General features: G+C 41.5%; 1 protein-coding gene and 1 long non-coding RNA gene across 9 annotated transcripts in view; one reads left to right on the top strand and one right to left on the bottom strand.

Moving 5' to 3' along the window:
- Positions 1-14597, top strand: part of LOC135321140 (uncharacterized) — a 33704-nt gene that overhangs the window by 16568 nt on the left and 2539 nt on the right. The gene's annotated exons all lie outside the window — the stretch shown is intronic.
- The window catches only part of RAPGEF4 (Rap guanine nucleotide exchange factor 4), a 273372-nt gene continuing 266811 nt past the window's right edge, over positions 8037-14597 (bottom strand). For all 8 annotated transcript variants that reach the window (XM_031451662.2, XM_031451663.2, XM_031451665.2 and 5 more), the window contains 2 exons: positions 12226-12280; positions 8037-9316 (listed from right to left, as the gene is read on the bottom strand). In XM_031451662.2, the coding sequence (XP_031307522.2) occupies positions 9189-9316; positions 12226-12280 (183 nt within the window). In that variant the 3' untranslated portion in view covers positions 8037-9188. The remainder of the gene's footprint in view (positions 9317-12225; positions 12281-14597) is intronic.

Below are 14597 nucleotides of genomic sequence, written 5' to 3'. Positions count from 1 at the left end.
AACCATCCATGCAACTCCATTCCTTCCAGGTCCCTGTTACTATCAAGCTAGAGACTCTTGCCATCTGCCTATGACTAAGGGAGCAGATGGAGACCTCCTAAGGGTCTTCCGGTCCTGTTCTCAGATGCTGCAAAAACCTAGTCTGAAAAATGTTATGCCAGCCCTTGCTCCAATTATTTTCTTGTGTTGATCCTGCTGTTGTAGAATTGCACATTTCTGGACTCTCCCTGCCAAGGAAGAGTCTGAACCCTCCCTACAGGTGCTGAATGGAGAGCAGACTTGCAGAATCGGGCAGTGCTCACATGCCCTGGCCCCAGCCTCCCTCTCTTACCTAAGCCTGGAGGTACGCCCATGCCAATCAAGATCCACAAGCTCCCAGGGCCTTGTGCTCACTTCCTTTTATAGCAAGGCTTTGGTACCAATCTTGCCAAATTTAAATTGCCAAGAACAAAGATCTTGACTTCCTGTAATGTCAACCTTGACTTTCCCTAGCTGCCGGACAAGCATGTGCAAAGGAGCTGAAGCAAGGCAGGCATTTTCCCCCTTCCCACGCTCTTATTCTCTTGGGGTTAGTGACATTTCCTCCAGTCCTCTCATCCTTACGTGTCAAGAAGCAGGCAACAGCATCTGATAAATCAACTAACAAGGCAACAAGGACAGGCCAAGGTTCTGGGGCTGTGACTGCCTTTGGGCCATCATGGCTTAAAGGACGGCACGGTGACAAATGGAGGCTTCCTGCTCCATGCTTAGGCACCGACGTACTGAGCCCTAGGTCCTCTTGCCATTGCTTTTCTCAGCAGCCACGCCATACATTGTCCGCCTCCATCTCTACAATGACAGAAAAGCATCGGTTATGTAAAGTGTAGCTCATGACATGGTGCAGCAACTGTGGAAGACAGTATGACAGTTCCTCAAAACGTTGCACCTAGAATTACCGCACATTTCAGCAGTTCCACGTGTAGATACATACCCAAAGAATTGAAAGCTGGGACTTGACAGATATTTGTGCACCCACGTTCACAGCAGCACTATTCACAATGCCAAAAGGTGGACACGAATCAAATGTCTGTTGATGAACAGATAAACAAAATGTGTATACACAAAATGCAATATTTTTTAGCCTTAAAAAGGAGGAAGATTCTGGTACATGCTACAACACGGATAAACCTTGAAAACATTATGCTAAGTGAAACAAGCCAGACACAAAAGGACAGCTATTTTATTTTATTTTATTTATTGAAATATAGTTGATTTACAATGTTGTGTTAGTTTCTGGTGTACAGCAAAGTATACCAGAAGACTTTTTTTTTCTTTCTCAGATTCTATCTATTATAGTTTATTACAAGATATTGCATATAGTTCCCTGTGCTGTACAGTAGGACCTTGTTGTTTATTTTATATATAGTAGTTGGTATCTGCTAATCCCAAGCTCCTAATTTTTGCCTCCTCTCCTTTTCTCTTTGGTAACTATGTCTGCCTTCAGTTTCTGTGAGTCTGTTTCTGTTTTGTAAATAAGTTCATTTGCCTCGTTTTTTTTAGATTCCACATATAAGTGATATCATATGATATTTTGCCTTTCTTTGTCTGACTTACTTCCCTTAGTGTGATAATCTCTAGGTCCATCCAGGTTGCTGCAAATGGCATTATTTTATTCTTTTTATGACTGAGTAGTATTCTATTATACATATATATACCACATCTTCCTTTATTCAATCATCTGTTGATGGACATTTAGGTTGTTTCCATGCCTTGGCTATTGTAAACGGTGCTGCTGTGAACATTGGGGTACGTGTGTCTTTTGAATTAGAGTTTTCTCTGGATATACGCCCAGGAGTAGGATTGCTGGGTTATATGGTAACTCTATTTTTAATTTGCAAAGGAAACTCCATACTGTTTTCCATAGTGGCTGCACTAATTTACATTCCCACCAACAGTGTAGGAGGGCTCCCTTTTCTCCAGCATTTATTATTTGTATACTTTTTGATGACGGCCATTCTGACTGTTGTGTGGTGGTTCCTCATTGTAGTTTTGATTTGCATTTCTCTGATAATTAGTGATTTCCACTACTTTGTCCTCCAGCTCACTGATCCATTCTTCTGTATCATCCAGTGTACTGTTGATTCCTTCTAGTGTATTTTTCATTTCAGTTATTGTATTCTTCATCTCTTTTTGGTTATATTTTATATCTTCTAACTCTTGGTTAAAAACTTCTCACTCTGAGCATCCGTTCTCCTCCTGAGTTCTTTGATCATCTTAACGATCATTGCTCTGAACTTCTTCTGGGGCAGATTGCCCGTCTCCACTTCACTCAGTTCTTCTTCCAGGGTTTCATCTCATTCCTTCGTCTGGAACATATTCCTCTGTCACCTCATTTTGTCTAAGCTGCTACCTGTGTTTTTATGCCTGTGGTAGGTTAGTTACATTTCTCGACCTTGGAGAAGTGGCCTTCTCCCTCTGTAGGAGAAGTCCTGTGCGCCCCAGCAGTGCACTCCCCTCTCGTCACCCAAGCTACACGCTCTAGGGCTTCCCCTAAGATGCTGCATGGGCACGTCTGTTGTGGTGGGCTGACTGTGTGGGTGGCCGGGTAGGCTTGGCTGGCCTTGTCTGGTTGGTCGCCAGGCCCTGCCTTGTGCGGGTGCTGTTGTCTGCTGTCAAAAGGTGCCTGGACATGAGGTGGCTGGTTGCAGAACCCTAGGGGGTCAGGGGCTAGTGCTGGCTCACTGGTGGGCAGAGTCAGGGTCCTGAAGACTCTGGGCTGTTGCCAGTCCACTGGCAGAGTAGGCCGGATCCTGGGGTGAGTGCCAGGCTACTGGAAGGAAGAGCTCGTTTCTGGAATGTGTCTGCAGGGCCCAGGGATCCCAGAACTTATTTCAGGTTGTTGGCCGGGGAAGGCCCAATTCCTAGTGCAGTTAAGTGTGGGGTCTGGGGTGTCCTGAAGGCTGTGTTGGCCTGCTAGTGGGCAGGGGCAGGGCCCAGCCGGTCCCAGGGTAGGGTCTGGCCGGCACTGCGATATCATAGTTTTCTTGCTTCTGGTGTCTTCCTCCTGGTGGGTGAGGCTGGGCTAGAGGCTTGTGCAGGCTTCCTGGCAGGAGGGGCCAGTGCCTGCCCGCTGGTAGATGGAGCTGGGTTTTGGCCCCCAGATGGACAGGGCTGTGTTGAAGGGCCTGTCTAGAGGCAGCTACGGGCTCAAGTTGTTAGGCAGCCTGCCTGCTGATGGGTGGGGCTCTGTCCTTGCCCAGTTGGTTGTTTGGCCTGAGGCCTCCTAACACTGAAGCCTATAGGCTGTGAGGTGGAGCCAGGTCCCAGGGCCAATGATACACTATGTCAGCCACCAGGAGTGTTCACATGACTGAATTTCCCCCAATATGTCCACCACCAGTATCCATGTCCCCTAGGTGAGCTGCAGCCACCCCCAGCCTCCCCAGGAGAGTCTCCAAGACCAACAAGTGGGTCTAGCCAGGCTTCTATCAAATGACTGCTTTTACCCTGGATCCTGGTGCAGGTGAGGTTTTGTGTGCACACTTTGGGAGTGAAGTCTGTTTCCCCCAGTCCTGTGGGGCTCCTGCAGTAAAGCTCTGCTGGCCTTCAAAGCCAAATCCTCTGTGGCCTCATCTTCCTGGTGCTGGACCCCCAGGATGGGGAGCCTGACGTGGGGCTCAGAACTCTCACTCCTGTGACAGAACCTCTGCAATATATTCTCCAGTTGGTGGGTCGCCCACGCTGGTGGTATGGGATTTGGTTATATCATGAGTCCTACCCTAGCCCCTCCTACCTTTCTCCTTGCGGTTCCTTCTTTATGTCTTTAGTTGTAGAAGATATTTTCTAGTAGGTTCCAGTCTTTTTCATAAGTGGTTGTTTGGCAGATAGTTGCAATTTTGGTGAGTTCATGAGAGGAAGTGAGCTCAGGGGCTTTCTACTCTGCCATCTCGGCCACTCTCCCCGGTCTTTTGTATTATGCTTGAGTTCTCTTTTTGGTTTTTTTGAATCTACTGTATGTTTTTGATTTGTGGTTACCCTGGTTTTCAAGTATCTAAACTCACTACTATATCTACTTGCTTTCAACTGGTTGTCAGAAAAGATCAAACACACTCTAAAACAATTTACATTTCCTTACTCCTATCCCCACATTTTATGATTCTGATGTCCACTTTTACATCTTCATGTTTATCTTTTTCCTGTTCATTGTAGTTATAATTTCACAACATTTCTTTGATTTTTAAAAAAATCTATATACTGGCTTATTTAAGTGATTTACTTTCCTATGATTTTCTCTATCCTATAGATTCTTGCTTCTTTTCTATTTAGAGAAGACCTTTCCATACTTCTTTTAGGATAGGTCTAGCATTCCTGTGTTCTTTTAGTTCTTGCTTATCTGAGAAATTCTTTTTCTCTCCTTCTATTCTAATATCTAAAGTTATCTAAATGATAACCTTGCTGGGTTATCCCAGCATCCTAGGTTGCAAGTTTTTGCCTTTCAGGACTTTGAATATATCTTGCCATTCCCTTCTGGCCTGAAACATTTATGTAGAGAAATCAGCTGATAGCCTTATGGGGGTTCCCTTGCAACTAACTCCTTGTTTTTCTCTTGCTGCCTTTAGAGTCCTCTCTTTATCTTTAACTTCTGCCATTGCAACAATAATGTTAGACTCACACAGGCTACACATGGATGCTCCCACATAAAAACAGCCCTTCAGGACCACAGTAGATGACTGTTTCTCCTAAACTCATACAGAAGAAGCAGAGGAACCACTCCCAATTTAAAGAACAAGAGCATTCCCCTGAAAGAACAAATAATGAAACAGTCCTCTCCAGTCTACTAGACCCAAGTTCAGAAAGGAGGTAATAAAAATACTGAAGGAATGAAGAAAAGCTATCGATAGAAATGCAGATCACTGTAACAAGGAACTAGAAACTAGAAAGAAGAGCCAATCAAAACTGGAAAACCAAGCTAAAGGCAATAAATAGCAAACCGGATAATGCAGAAGGACGAATTAGTGATCTAGAAGATACAATAATGAAAATCACCCAATCAGAAAGGCAGACAGAAAGACAAGTGAAAAAAAAAATGAAAGCAACATTAGAGACCTATGGGATAATATGAAGCGTGCCAATCTACACATAATAGGTTGTCTTCCACAGTGAGGTCACATAAAGCAGTGGCCCTGCTTCATAAGGGCTGCTGTTAGAAAAGCCACCCCCTGCCTTGAGCACTTGAGTGGTTTCTTACTGCTCTGGGGTAAAAGATGAAGCTCCTTTAAAAAGCCTTACAAGGCTTCGCACATCCTGAGCCCGTCTTAGATCTCCAGCACATCTGGGAGCACACTCACTCTTACTCTTTCTGCTCTGCCACAGTGAGTTTTCCACCTTCCGTCCTTCATGTCACCAAGGTTGTTAACTCCTTAGAACATGTTCTCTCTCTCTGCTTAGTTAGCATTTTCTTCCTTCAGAGTTCAGGCCAACTGTCCTCCCCACAGCAGTACTTCCTCAGCGTGGCTCAGGTTAGACACCCTTACATGTGCTGGAACCCCCCATATCCTTCCTTTAAGCGTTTGTGTATCTGTTTATTTCTTTACTCTTCTGTCTCCCCTACTAGGCGACAGGCTCTAGGAGAACAGGGACCCTCTGGTTTTTCTCACATTGAATCCTGGGCTCATAGAGGGCCTGGTACGCATAAGCCCCTCAACCATTACTGGTTACTGAATGAATGACAGAAAGATAATTAACAATATTGAACTAAGCTAAAGGTTTTTCTCCAGCTTATAAGTCACTGATGCCATGACTTGCCCATCTAACATCATCACATTCTTCTCCATGTAGGACAAACAGAAAATTAAGATTATTCCATAGCAAGAGATGTAATACATTTTAGATTGACAGCAAAAGGAAAGCTATTCAAGGTAAGGAGTTCATTTTTACAACACTGCACATTCTATGCTGATTTAAAAAAAAATTACAAGCACAATTTGAAACCAGAATGACAGTTCTTTTAATTTTCTCATACTGGTAGTCATTGACCTGCATTCATATTTCAGAGGAAATGCCACTGAATTCAGAGAAATCTATTTAACCTGCATGGCATTCAAAAATTGCTGGAAAAGCTTAGCTCCTGTACGCTGTGCCAGTGACCTTGCTAAGCAGGTATGTTAAACACTTAAATGTATAATTTTCTACAGGCGCTTTTGGTAAAAACGTTCTTTCTTCTTTCTCACGTCTTCCAGCAAACCTCATTATCCTTCTTGTGACCCTGTAGGCATCTCATTTTCTTTTGGCTTGTTTGCAAGTTTTAAAATATTAACTGCATCTCCTGCTCCAGGAAGGGCTGCTTGGCTGCTGCTCTCCATTTTCAGCGTGTGAATTCCTTCACTTCACCGTCACTGCTTTGAATAATGGAGTTTAATGCATTTTCAAAGAAGCCTGACATAATTAAAAATCTCTTATCTTTATTAAGAAGAGCAATAGTGACTCTCATTTGGAAGACCAAGGGGAATGTACATGGGAGAATATGTATTAATTCTCAATAATGTGAAAAACAAGGTCATAAGGTGTCGGTCACCATGGAACTGGGGGGAAGGGAGCTGTCATGTAGGATACCAGCTTTTAAGTAAGGCAGGAATAAACAAGAGCAAGGATGCCCAGGGGACAGGCTATCAGCTTCATTTGTCAGCTTTTAAAATAATCTAGGAAAGGAAAACTAACGGTGGAAAAACCATTATATAGTTATACAAGGAAAACTTGGCAGCTGATACTGAGGTATATGAGGTAGTGAAATGCTGAACAATAAAGACGTCAAGAAATTGTACTCAGTGACTCTTAAAAATTCTCATGTAAATTCTAGGCTTTGTGCTCCACTCTGGATAGGAGGCATAAAACACCACCCCTGCACCTGGGGACTTTAATATATAAATGAACACAGAAAGGCATTTGCCTGCTTGAGAATTTCTCCAAGTGGCCTTCAACTGTGGGATGTTAAAAGAGATTACAGCAATAAATAAAACAATCTTAAAAAAAAAAAAAAAGGGCAGGGGGAGGGTATAGCTCAAGTGGTAGAGCACATGCTCAGCATGCACGAGGTCCTGGGTTCAATCCCCAGTACTTCCTCCAAAAATAAATAGACCTAATTACCTCTCCCCCCAAAAAATAAATTAAACAAAAAAATCTTTAAAAAAGAGATTACAGCAGGACTTCTCAGAGCCTTTAATGTGTTAATGAATACTGGGAATTATTTCAATGAATGGGGTATATTGTGCAGTGGTGCCCCAATTTTTTGTAGCTATCATCTTGGTTTTGTGTTTGGCTTTGGGATTGTATGTGTGTTTTGGGAGGAACAGCTTGTGAACTTGTGAGATTACTGTAGCTTGGAACATACCCTGGAAAATGCTGACATTAAAAAACAGACATGTGTCTGGAAATAGTTTTGGAAGTCTCCTCATCAACTAGTAGATCAAGTGCTTAAATCACTGAGAAATGGTATAGGACCCATAACAGGCAGCTCTAAAATACTCTTCATAGCAGCAAAATTCCTAATAGCTGAAAAGTAACAACTCAACACGTCCATCAATTGATAAATGGAAACAACATGTGGTAAATCCAGATAACAAAATATTATTCATCCATAAAAAGGAATGGAGTACTGATACCTGACGCAGCATGGATGAACCTTGAAAACATTATGCAAAGTGGAAGGAACCACACACAAAAGGCTCCATATGATATGATTCCATTTATATATAAAATATCCGGAATAGATAAATCCACAGAGACAGAAGGCAGATTAGTGGTTTCTAGGGATTGGCGGGAGAGGAAAATGAGGAGTGACTGCTAATGTGAATAAGGTTTAAGGGATAAGGAGAAGGTTCTGTATTTAAACAGTGATGATGGTGGAACAACCTTGTAAATATACTAAAACCCACTGAATTGTACACTTTAAAATGGTGACTTTTATAGTGTGTGAATTTTATTTCAATTCAAAAAAATCCAGGACCCCACCATACCAAATGGTTCTCCCTCCCATTTTATAGGAATTGAGAACAACACACTTTTTCTTGTCAACAGTTATATTTAGTGAAGATACTAGCTGTTATTTACAGAAGATATACATACATACAATTCCTACACATTAAATGTTGCCTAATAGTGAAAACAGGAAAAAATGTACTCCAAAATTACATACTAAATAAAATAAATAAGAAATAATCATTTGGCACAATATCTATTATGTAGCAAATAAATAACTCTATACCATTGATTGAATGAATTATTTACAATCTATTCAAAGTGCAAAACAATTGCTGAAAATTAAGATATTTGTAATAACATTTAAGTCCAGAAAATACGTGTGTTTTTTTTTTAGTCAGTAACAATAATTAGCCAATAGGAAAGGTTGTTAGCCCAGGAAAATATTTTAATTTTGAAAAATGTTTTGTGCATATTGTGCTCTTTTGAAATGTCATTTTCTCTTAACGCTGGCAATTTTAAGAACCTTGGAGTTTCTTGGTGGAATTCTTATGTATGTAATCCTGATTTGTAAATTTAAAAAAGTTACATTGTAAACATAAATATTATTCTATATGTCATTCAGAAATTACAGACTAGTCCTCCCTAAATTACATAAATAGCCATAATGTTTTACAGTAATGTGGTCAGGTACAATTCCATCAGAGGTAAGACTATGGAGATGGAAGAATGTAGCCTCTAATTTGGATTTACACAGATTCCTCAACACCTTCCAAAACCCCCATGTGCAGATCAAGATGCTGAGTTAAAGATTATGAAAGTTTACGACCACCAATGATGTATCCAAATAAATGCCACCGGTAGTACATCTCACCCTGTAAACACTCCTAGGAGAAAACGTTAGGAGCCTGATACTTGACAACAATATTTCTACCAAACTCTCCATGTTGGTCTTATTTTATGTTTTAGCAAAGAAGATGGCACAACTGGAAATAAAATCAGGTAACTACAAACTGGGGATTCCTAAGCTAGGTTGTGCAAGCTTTATGCAAATCAAAGAATTTCTTCTCTTGTCATGATGCTGGTAAGCTGAATGCAGCCCTGAGGTGGCTCAGGATGTGTTTCTGCTTGTTTTACAGAATTCTCTAGTGACAATGCAGTCAGTAGTAGCATAAATGGCATTTTTGAAAGATTGTGGACTGGAGGCAAACCATTGTTCTGGGCACTTTAAATGTCTACGGTCGACGAGGCTCTAATCTGTGTGACATCTGTGATAAAGTTCTCTGGTTGTCAATCACATTTAATTGCCGTACATAACTCCGGACATCCTGATGGTTTTTATTAGCTTGAGCTGCATCAGGATCTGTTGGAAGAGAAAACAGCAGAACTGGCATTGAGTAATATATGCATAGAAGATACAGCTTTATTTTCTCCAGCTTCTTACATTTATCATGGATTCCTGGGTTCCATCAAGACCTTTCAACACACCATATTCACTGAAATGTTTCCACTTGGATGTTCCACCTCTTCCCTCCCACCCTCTTCTTCCCTGGAATCACCTATTTTGATCATTTTCCTTTGCCTTGCATATTGTAAAATAAAAGGGCACCAATAAAAGTGAAAGCATCGCTTGACAGCCCCTGGTTATACGTTAAAACTGTTTCCCCTCGCCATCCCACCTGGGTCTCACTCTGATCTCTGCTCCCTTTGATCCAGGTGAGAACTAATGGCAAAAAGACATAGTTTTCATTAGCTCCTAATAAAAGCACATAACACCTGGGCTGAACTAACGTGAGCCAGTGAGACTAGCGAGTCCAACTCCCCTTGTTACTTGCATACAATTTACAGCATTACTGCACAGATTGTGTGTTCTTAGACTGTCCGTATTAAGGGAAAAAAAATCAACCCATGGGCTGAAGTCATGACTTCTGCCAGGCCTGTGATTCTGTGATGCTATTTGTTCTGAAATCCCAATTACCATTCTATTCTCATCCACTCCCCAAAGCATGTGAGCAACAGAGCTTTTCGAAGTTAACCCATTTCCCTAAAACCAGGCTGAAAGAAGAATCAGTTGCCCAGATCCCTACAGCGGGAACAGACATAAATGAGGAGGGCTGTTTGATACTGGTGAACGGGACACACAGTTTCCTTCAGAAATGATGACTCAGCAGCTGCCCGCTGATGCCAGGGTGGGAATCTGCACCCTGAGTTGCCGGACCTTCCTATTTTTCTAGAGAAATGAGAAATCTGGATTTCCTCCCTGGGAATTCTTCCATTTTTAAAATGGTGACATTATTTCAAAATAAAAGGGGAAAGAAAAAAGCTCTGTTTAGACCCAACACCCCTGCCATGGTCCATGGGCTGCCTCTGCCCCGAGGATCACCAGTGTGGGACTCTTGTCTAGTGGGACACTGGGAGTGGCCGAGCCAGCCTGGACTCTGGACCGGTGTTCTTTCTGCCGCAGCACCGCCTTCTGCAGTCCACACACCACTCCCAGAGACAATTAGAATGCCATCTGCATGAGGCGCGAAGGGGAGCGTGGCAGGTCTGAACACAGCAATGCAGAGAGAAGATACAAAGGCCCCCACTCACTCTAAGAAGAAACTCATCAGTATAATTATCCCATATAAATAATACCACAGTGTTTAATTTCCCCGCTCGTCACTGGCACTGTACTCTGCATGTACAATATGCTGTAATTACATTGTACAAAGTCCCACAATGTTTATGAATCTATTCCTATAGCTTTATCTATAGATTGTTGACTTCAGAGCTGAGCAGCTGTTGTTTACTGAGCAGTTACTGATAACGTCAACAAATGCAGTGGAGATGTATATACAGATATATAATTTCCCCCCACTTCTCTAGGAGAAGATGTAGGAGAATGTAGGATTTACTTCCAAACAAGCTTATGGAACAAAACATATTCTATCTTTGGTTCTTCTTTGGTTCTTGGACTTCACGGAGAACCTTCTCAAGGCTTTGAACACTCTTAGTTAGGCACATAGTATTTTGCATTTAACTTTAGGAGTTTCCTAGACACCCCCGGCCAAAGGGTTATGGATTCTAATGACAATGCCTTGCTGTAGGCTGGCATCACTTATGTATTCTCAATTCACTTGTAGAACTGCTTTATGACCATGTCTTCATACATGTAGTAAATTACTAGGTGAAGAGACAGGAGACACTAATTCTGGAAGAAGCTGCATAAGGATTGTTGATGCTGTGCAGCTCTTGTCCTCGTTTTGGAAGGAGGAGGAAGCACAATCATTTGAATCAATTTTTTAAAGATCTACTTGCCCCCCAAGTCAAGACTATTTTTCCTAGAACATTTTAGCAGTTCCGGCATCCTGTGTTAGCAAACCCTTGCTAGGGGCCAGTCCTATGCTAGGAAGAGCAAAGATAGCCCTGATTAATAAAACAAGAACCTTTTAGTCCCTTAGCGCGAGGTTTATTGGAGGGGATGGTACTGGTTAGCCTTGCAGTCATGTCTGTGTCAAATTATCATGTTAAGTTAATGAGCCCAATTACTTCAAGTGCCTCATACAATAAAGGGAGCAAAAACTTTACAGGGGCCACCTTCTCACTCCCAGCCCAGCTTGAGGGAGCCAAAGTACCCCTCCTCCCCCCCAAAGCCCAGCCCAGAGGAGACAGTAGCACCTGCCTGGCATGATGATCTGGTGCTATGATGCAACTTAACTCTTGGCAGTTTAAACTTGCAATTTATTACTTGTGACAGTTTTATAGTAAAGCACTGTGTTATACCAATTACTATGCTATATGTCCAGATTTAAGACGAGCATCTTAATTCACCTAGAAGTACTAGACATATAATACGAATTCCTGCTATAGGATCTTTCACTTACAAGTGTGCTTATACGCACAAATGCATTCTTGCAACACCCTGAGAGACAATAAATATCTTTCTCAGTTTATAAACGACCGAGTGAGTCATCAAGAGTTGACGTGAGTTTCTCACCACAAAGCAGTGAGTCAGAAAGTCAGCTTCGGGCAAGATGTGTTGGCAATCCTGCCTTCACTGTCTCTAGCCGCTCTGGAGAGAGCAAGTTCAGTCCCCATAAGTTCATTCATAAAAGAATGTTCCATTTTACAGCTAGAGAATTTTAAACTCAAGGCCCCTATCCCATGGAATGCGTGGTCCAAAGCAGCTCTGACACAATCAAATACCGCCCAGGCTTCTAGAATGTCTCAGCAGCCTCATTAGAAAGGACTTAATCACCAAGATCCACATTGCAGCAGCATTTAACTTACTGAAGGGCTGGCTCCTGCAGTATCTCACCATCCTGGCAGTATTCGCAATCATGCGCTAAAAAGAATAAAGAAAACAGGAAAACTGAAATGCAGGTTAGCGTAGAATCCAACAAAGAGAATAAACCATTGTTTATTGGCAACACCTGGAACCATGAAAAACAGCCTGTTCTGAGATGTTGATTTTCTAAAGGCAACTGGTTGTGGTATAACGTGTTTAGTTACTGGAAAGAGGCAAGCAGTCTGTCGTTCCTGAGACGGTACCTTACTCCTCAGGACTAGTTTTCACCAGCCCCGAGGCCGCTGTGCACTTGTAAGAGAATCTGTTAACTACTGTAGATTTGGAGAAGGGTTAGCTTGTCAAGTTCCTCACAGTGAATATGGCTCAGTAATGAAGTATCTGATTCCACTGCCTGAGCGATCATAGTCAAGATACTCCATCTCCACATTGTTCTATATACTGTGCGTTATGGACCTTCCTCATCTTCCAGCAAAAGTGTGTGTTTTAAGGTGAACCTTAACTATTTGATCGCCTCCCTCCTTCCTTCTTCATCCTTTCTGATTAGAACACTAACATGGGCACATTTTAGAAAATCAGAAAATGTAAAGAACAAAATAAAAATCACATAGAATATCACTTCACAGAGTAACTGCAGTAATATTTTGGTACCTTTCCTTCTAACACTTAAAAAAATAAATACATAAGCATATTTTTCAAAAATGGAAGTCATACAGAACATACATATTTCCGTTTTGATTTGAATCTTTTCTCACGGCACTAAGACTCTTTTCCACACCATTTGCATTTTAAAACCTTTTTAAAGTAAGTAGGTATTCAGTCATACGGATGGATCACAATTTATTTAACCTTTAAAATTTTGTCATTAGGTGATCTTCCTTTCTTTGTAAAGTTTTGGTTGCCATCAAAACTTATGAGGAAACCTTTTGAACTGCACTCAACTTAGTTTAAAAAAAAAAAAAAGGAAGGAGGAAAAAAACGACAGACAGAAACATGAGGAGAAACATGAGTGAGACCAAAGCCATTTCTGAGCCACGATGTACATCTCTTGCTCATGGTATTTTAAGGGTAACTGAGACCCAAGTCTGTGTAATGTCACAGGACACTTTTGATCTTGAGGCCCTCCTGCAGAGATGGTGGATTAATTCTCACAATAGCAGAAAACTGGTAAGGCTAGAGCCAACAAAAGAGACTTTGGAATCTCTGAGTGGCTATTTGATTCCAGTCCTGGCTTTCTTCTCTCGTGGACCCTTGGCTTGCCAAAATATAGAAAGCAACTTTGAGAAAGCTGATGGGGTGTTAAAAGATCAACTTATTTGGCAGAAAAAAAAATTTCATAGAGGAGTTGAGGCTTTACAAATATATACAGGTGAAAATTCATAATTCCTCGCTGCATACTACCGCTTCGAGGACTCTGGCAAGCATGAGGTGACATGTGTCCCCACTGGATAATTTCTCACACACAAAGAGGCAATCGGAGAAGTTGGAACTTCACTTTCATAAAGGATCTTGAAAACCAGCACGTCCAGTTGATCAGCATGAGAAATATGTTACGAATAACTCCAAGAAAATGTAACATACAATGTATAATTAGCCTCTGATATATGGAGCCCTGAAATAAACAGTAACTACGATAATTTTCCTGCTAATTTACTTTAAGTTGTTTTTTCACTTCTCCAAAGGCTTTGCATCCAAAGGGCATAAGTATATTCCATGTAGAATTATTGTAATTCTTCAGATATTGAATGGAGTGTAATTACTGAAAACCCTGGGAAATGCTGCCAGTGTGCCCCTCTGAAGAATAATAAAACAATTAGCAGGGGTCAGAAACCTCTTCCTATACCATTTCGTAGGGAGTCATTGTTCTGCTTTTTAGTGTGAAAGCTAAAACATTTCATTCTGACTTGGGTTTTAGACTACTCTTTATAGTTATACTCTGAGGCTTCATAATTTTTAGCTCATTATGTAGTTTCAAATGTGAGAACAATTGTTTAAATCGGTAATTTCCAGCTATGGAGTTCATTCTACCTTTCTAAATCTTTGATTAATTTTAACAATGGTTTTAATTTTGACGTATCCTTTTTAATTGTACTCAAAAACAACTTCCTTTTAACTTTGAAATCCTAATCTGGCTTTGCAGCGAGGTCCATTCTTTTCCTTGGTGATGGCTGCACGATAATGTTGCAACACGTAAACCCTCAGGAACAGCACCTGAACTCCACCAGCCCTGCTGGTCACTGCGGAGTTACAGAAGGCTTTCGCGAGGCCACGGAAGGGTTAACTTGATATTGTAACTCCACCCTCTTTTGCACCCACTGACACCTGCCGTATTTAATATGCTACCAACAGCTACGAG

The sequence above is a fragment of the Camelus dromedarius genome, chromosome 4 (assembly GCF_036321535.1).
Source record: "Camelus dromedarius isolate mCamDro1 chromosome 4, mCamDro1.pat, whole genome shotgun sequence".
NCBI lineage: Eukaryota > Metazoa > Chordata > Mammalia > Artiodactyla > Camelidae > Camelus > Camelus dromedarius.
The sequence above is the reverse complement of the archived record's forward strand: the minus strand, read 5'-3'. Positions and strand labels throughout refer to the sequence as shown.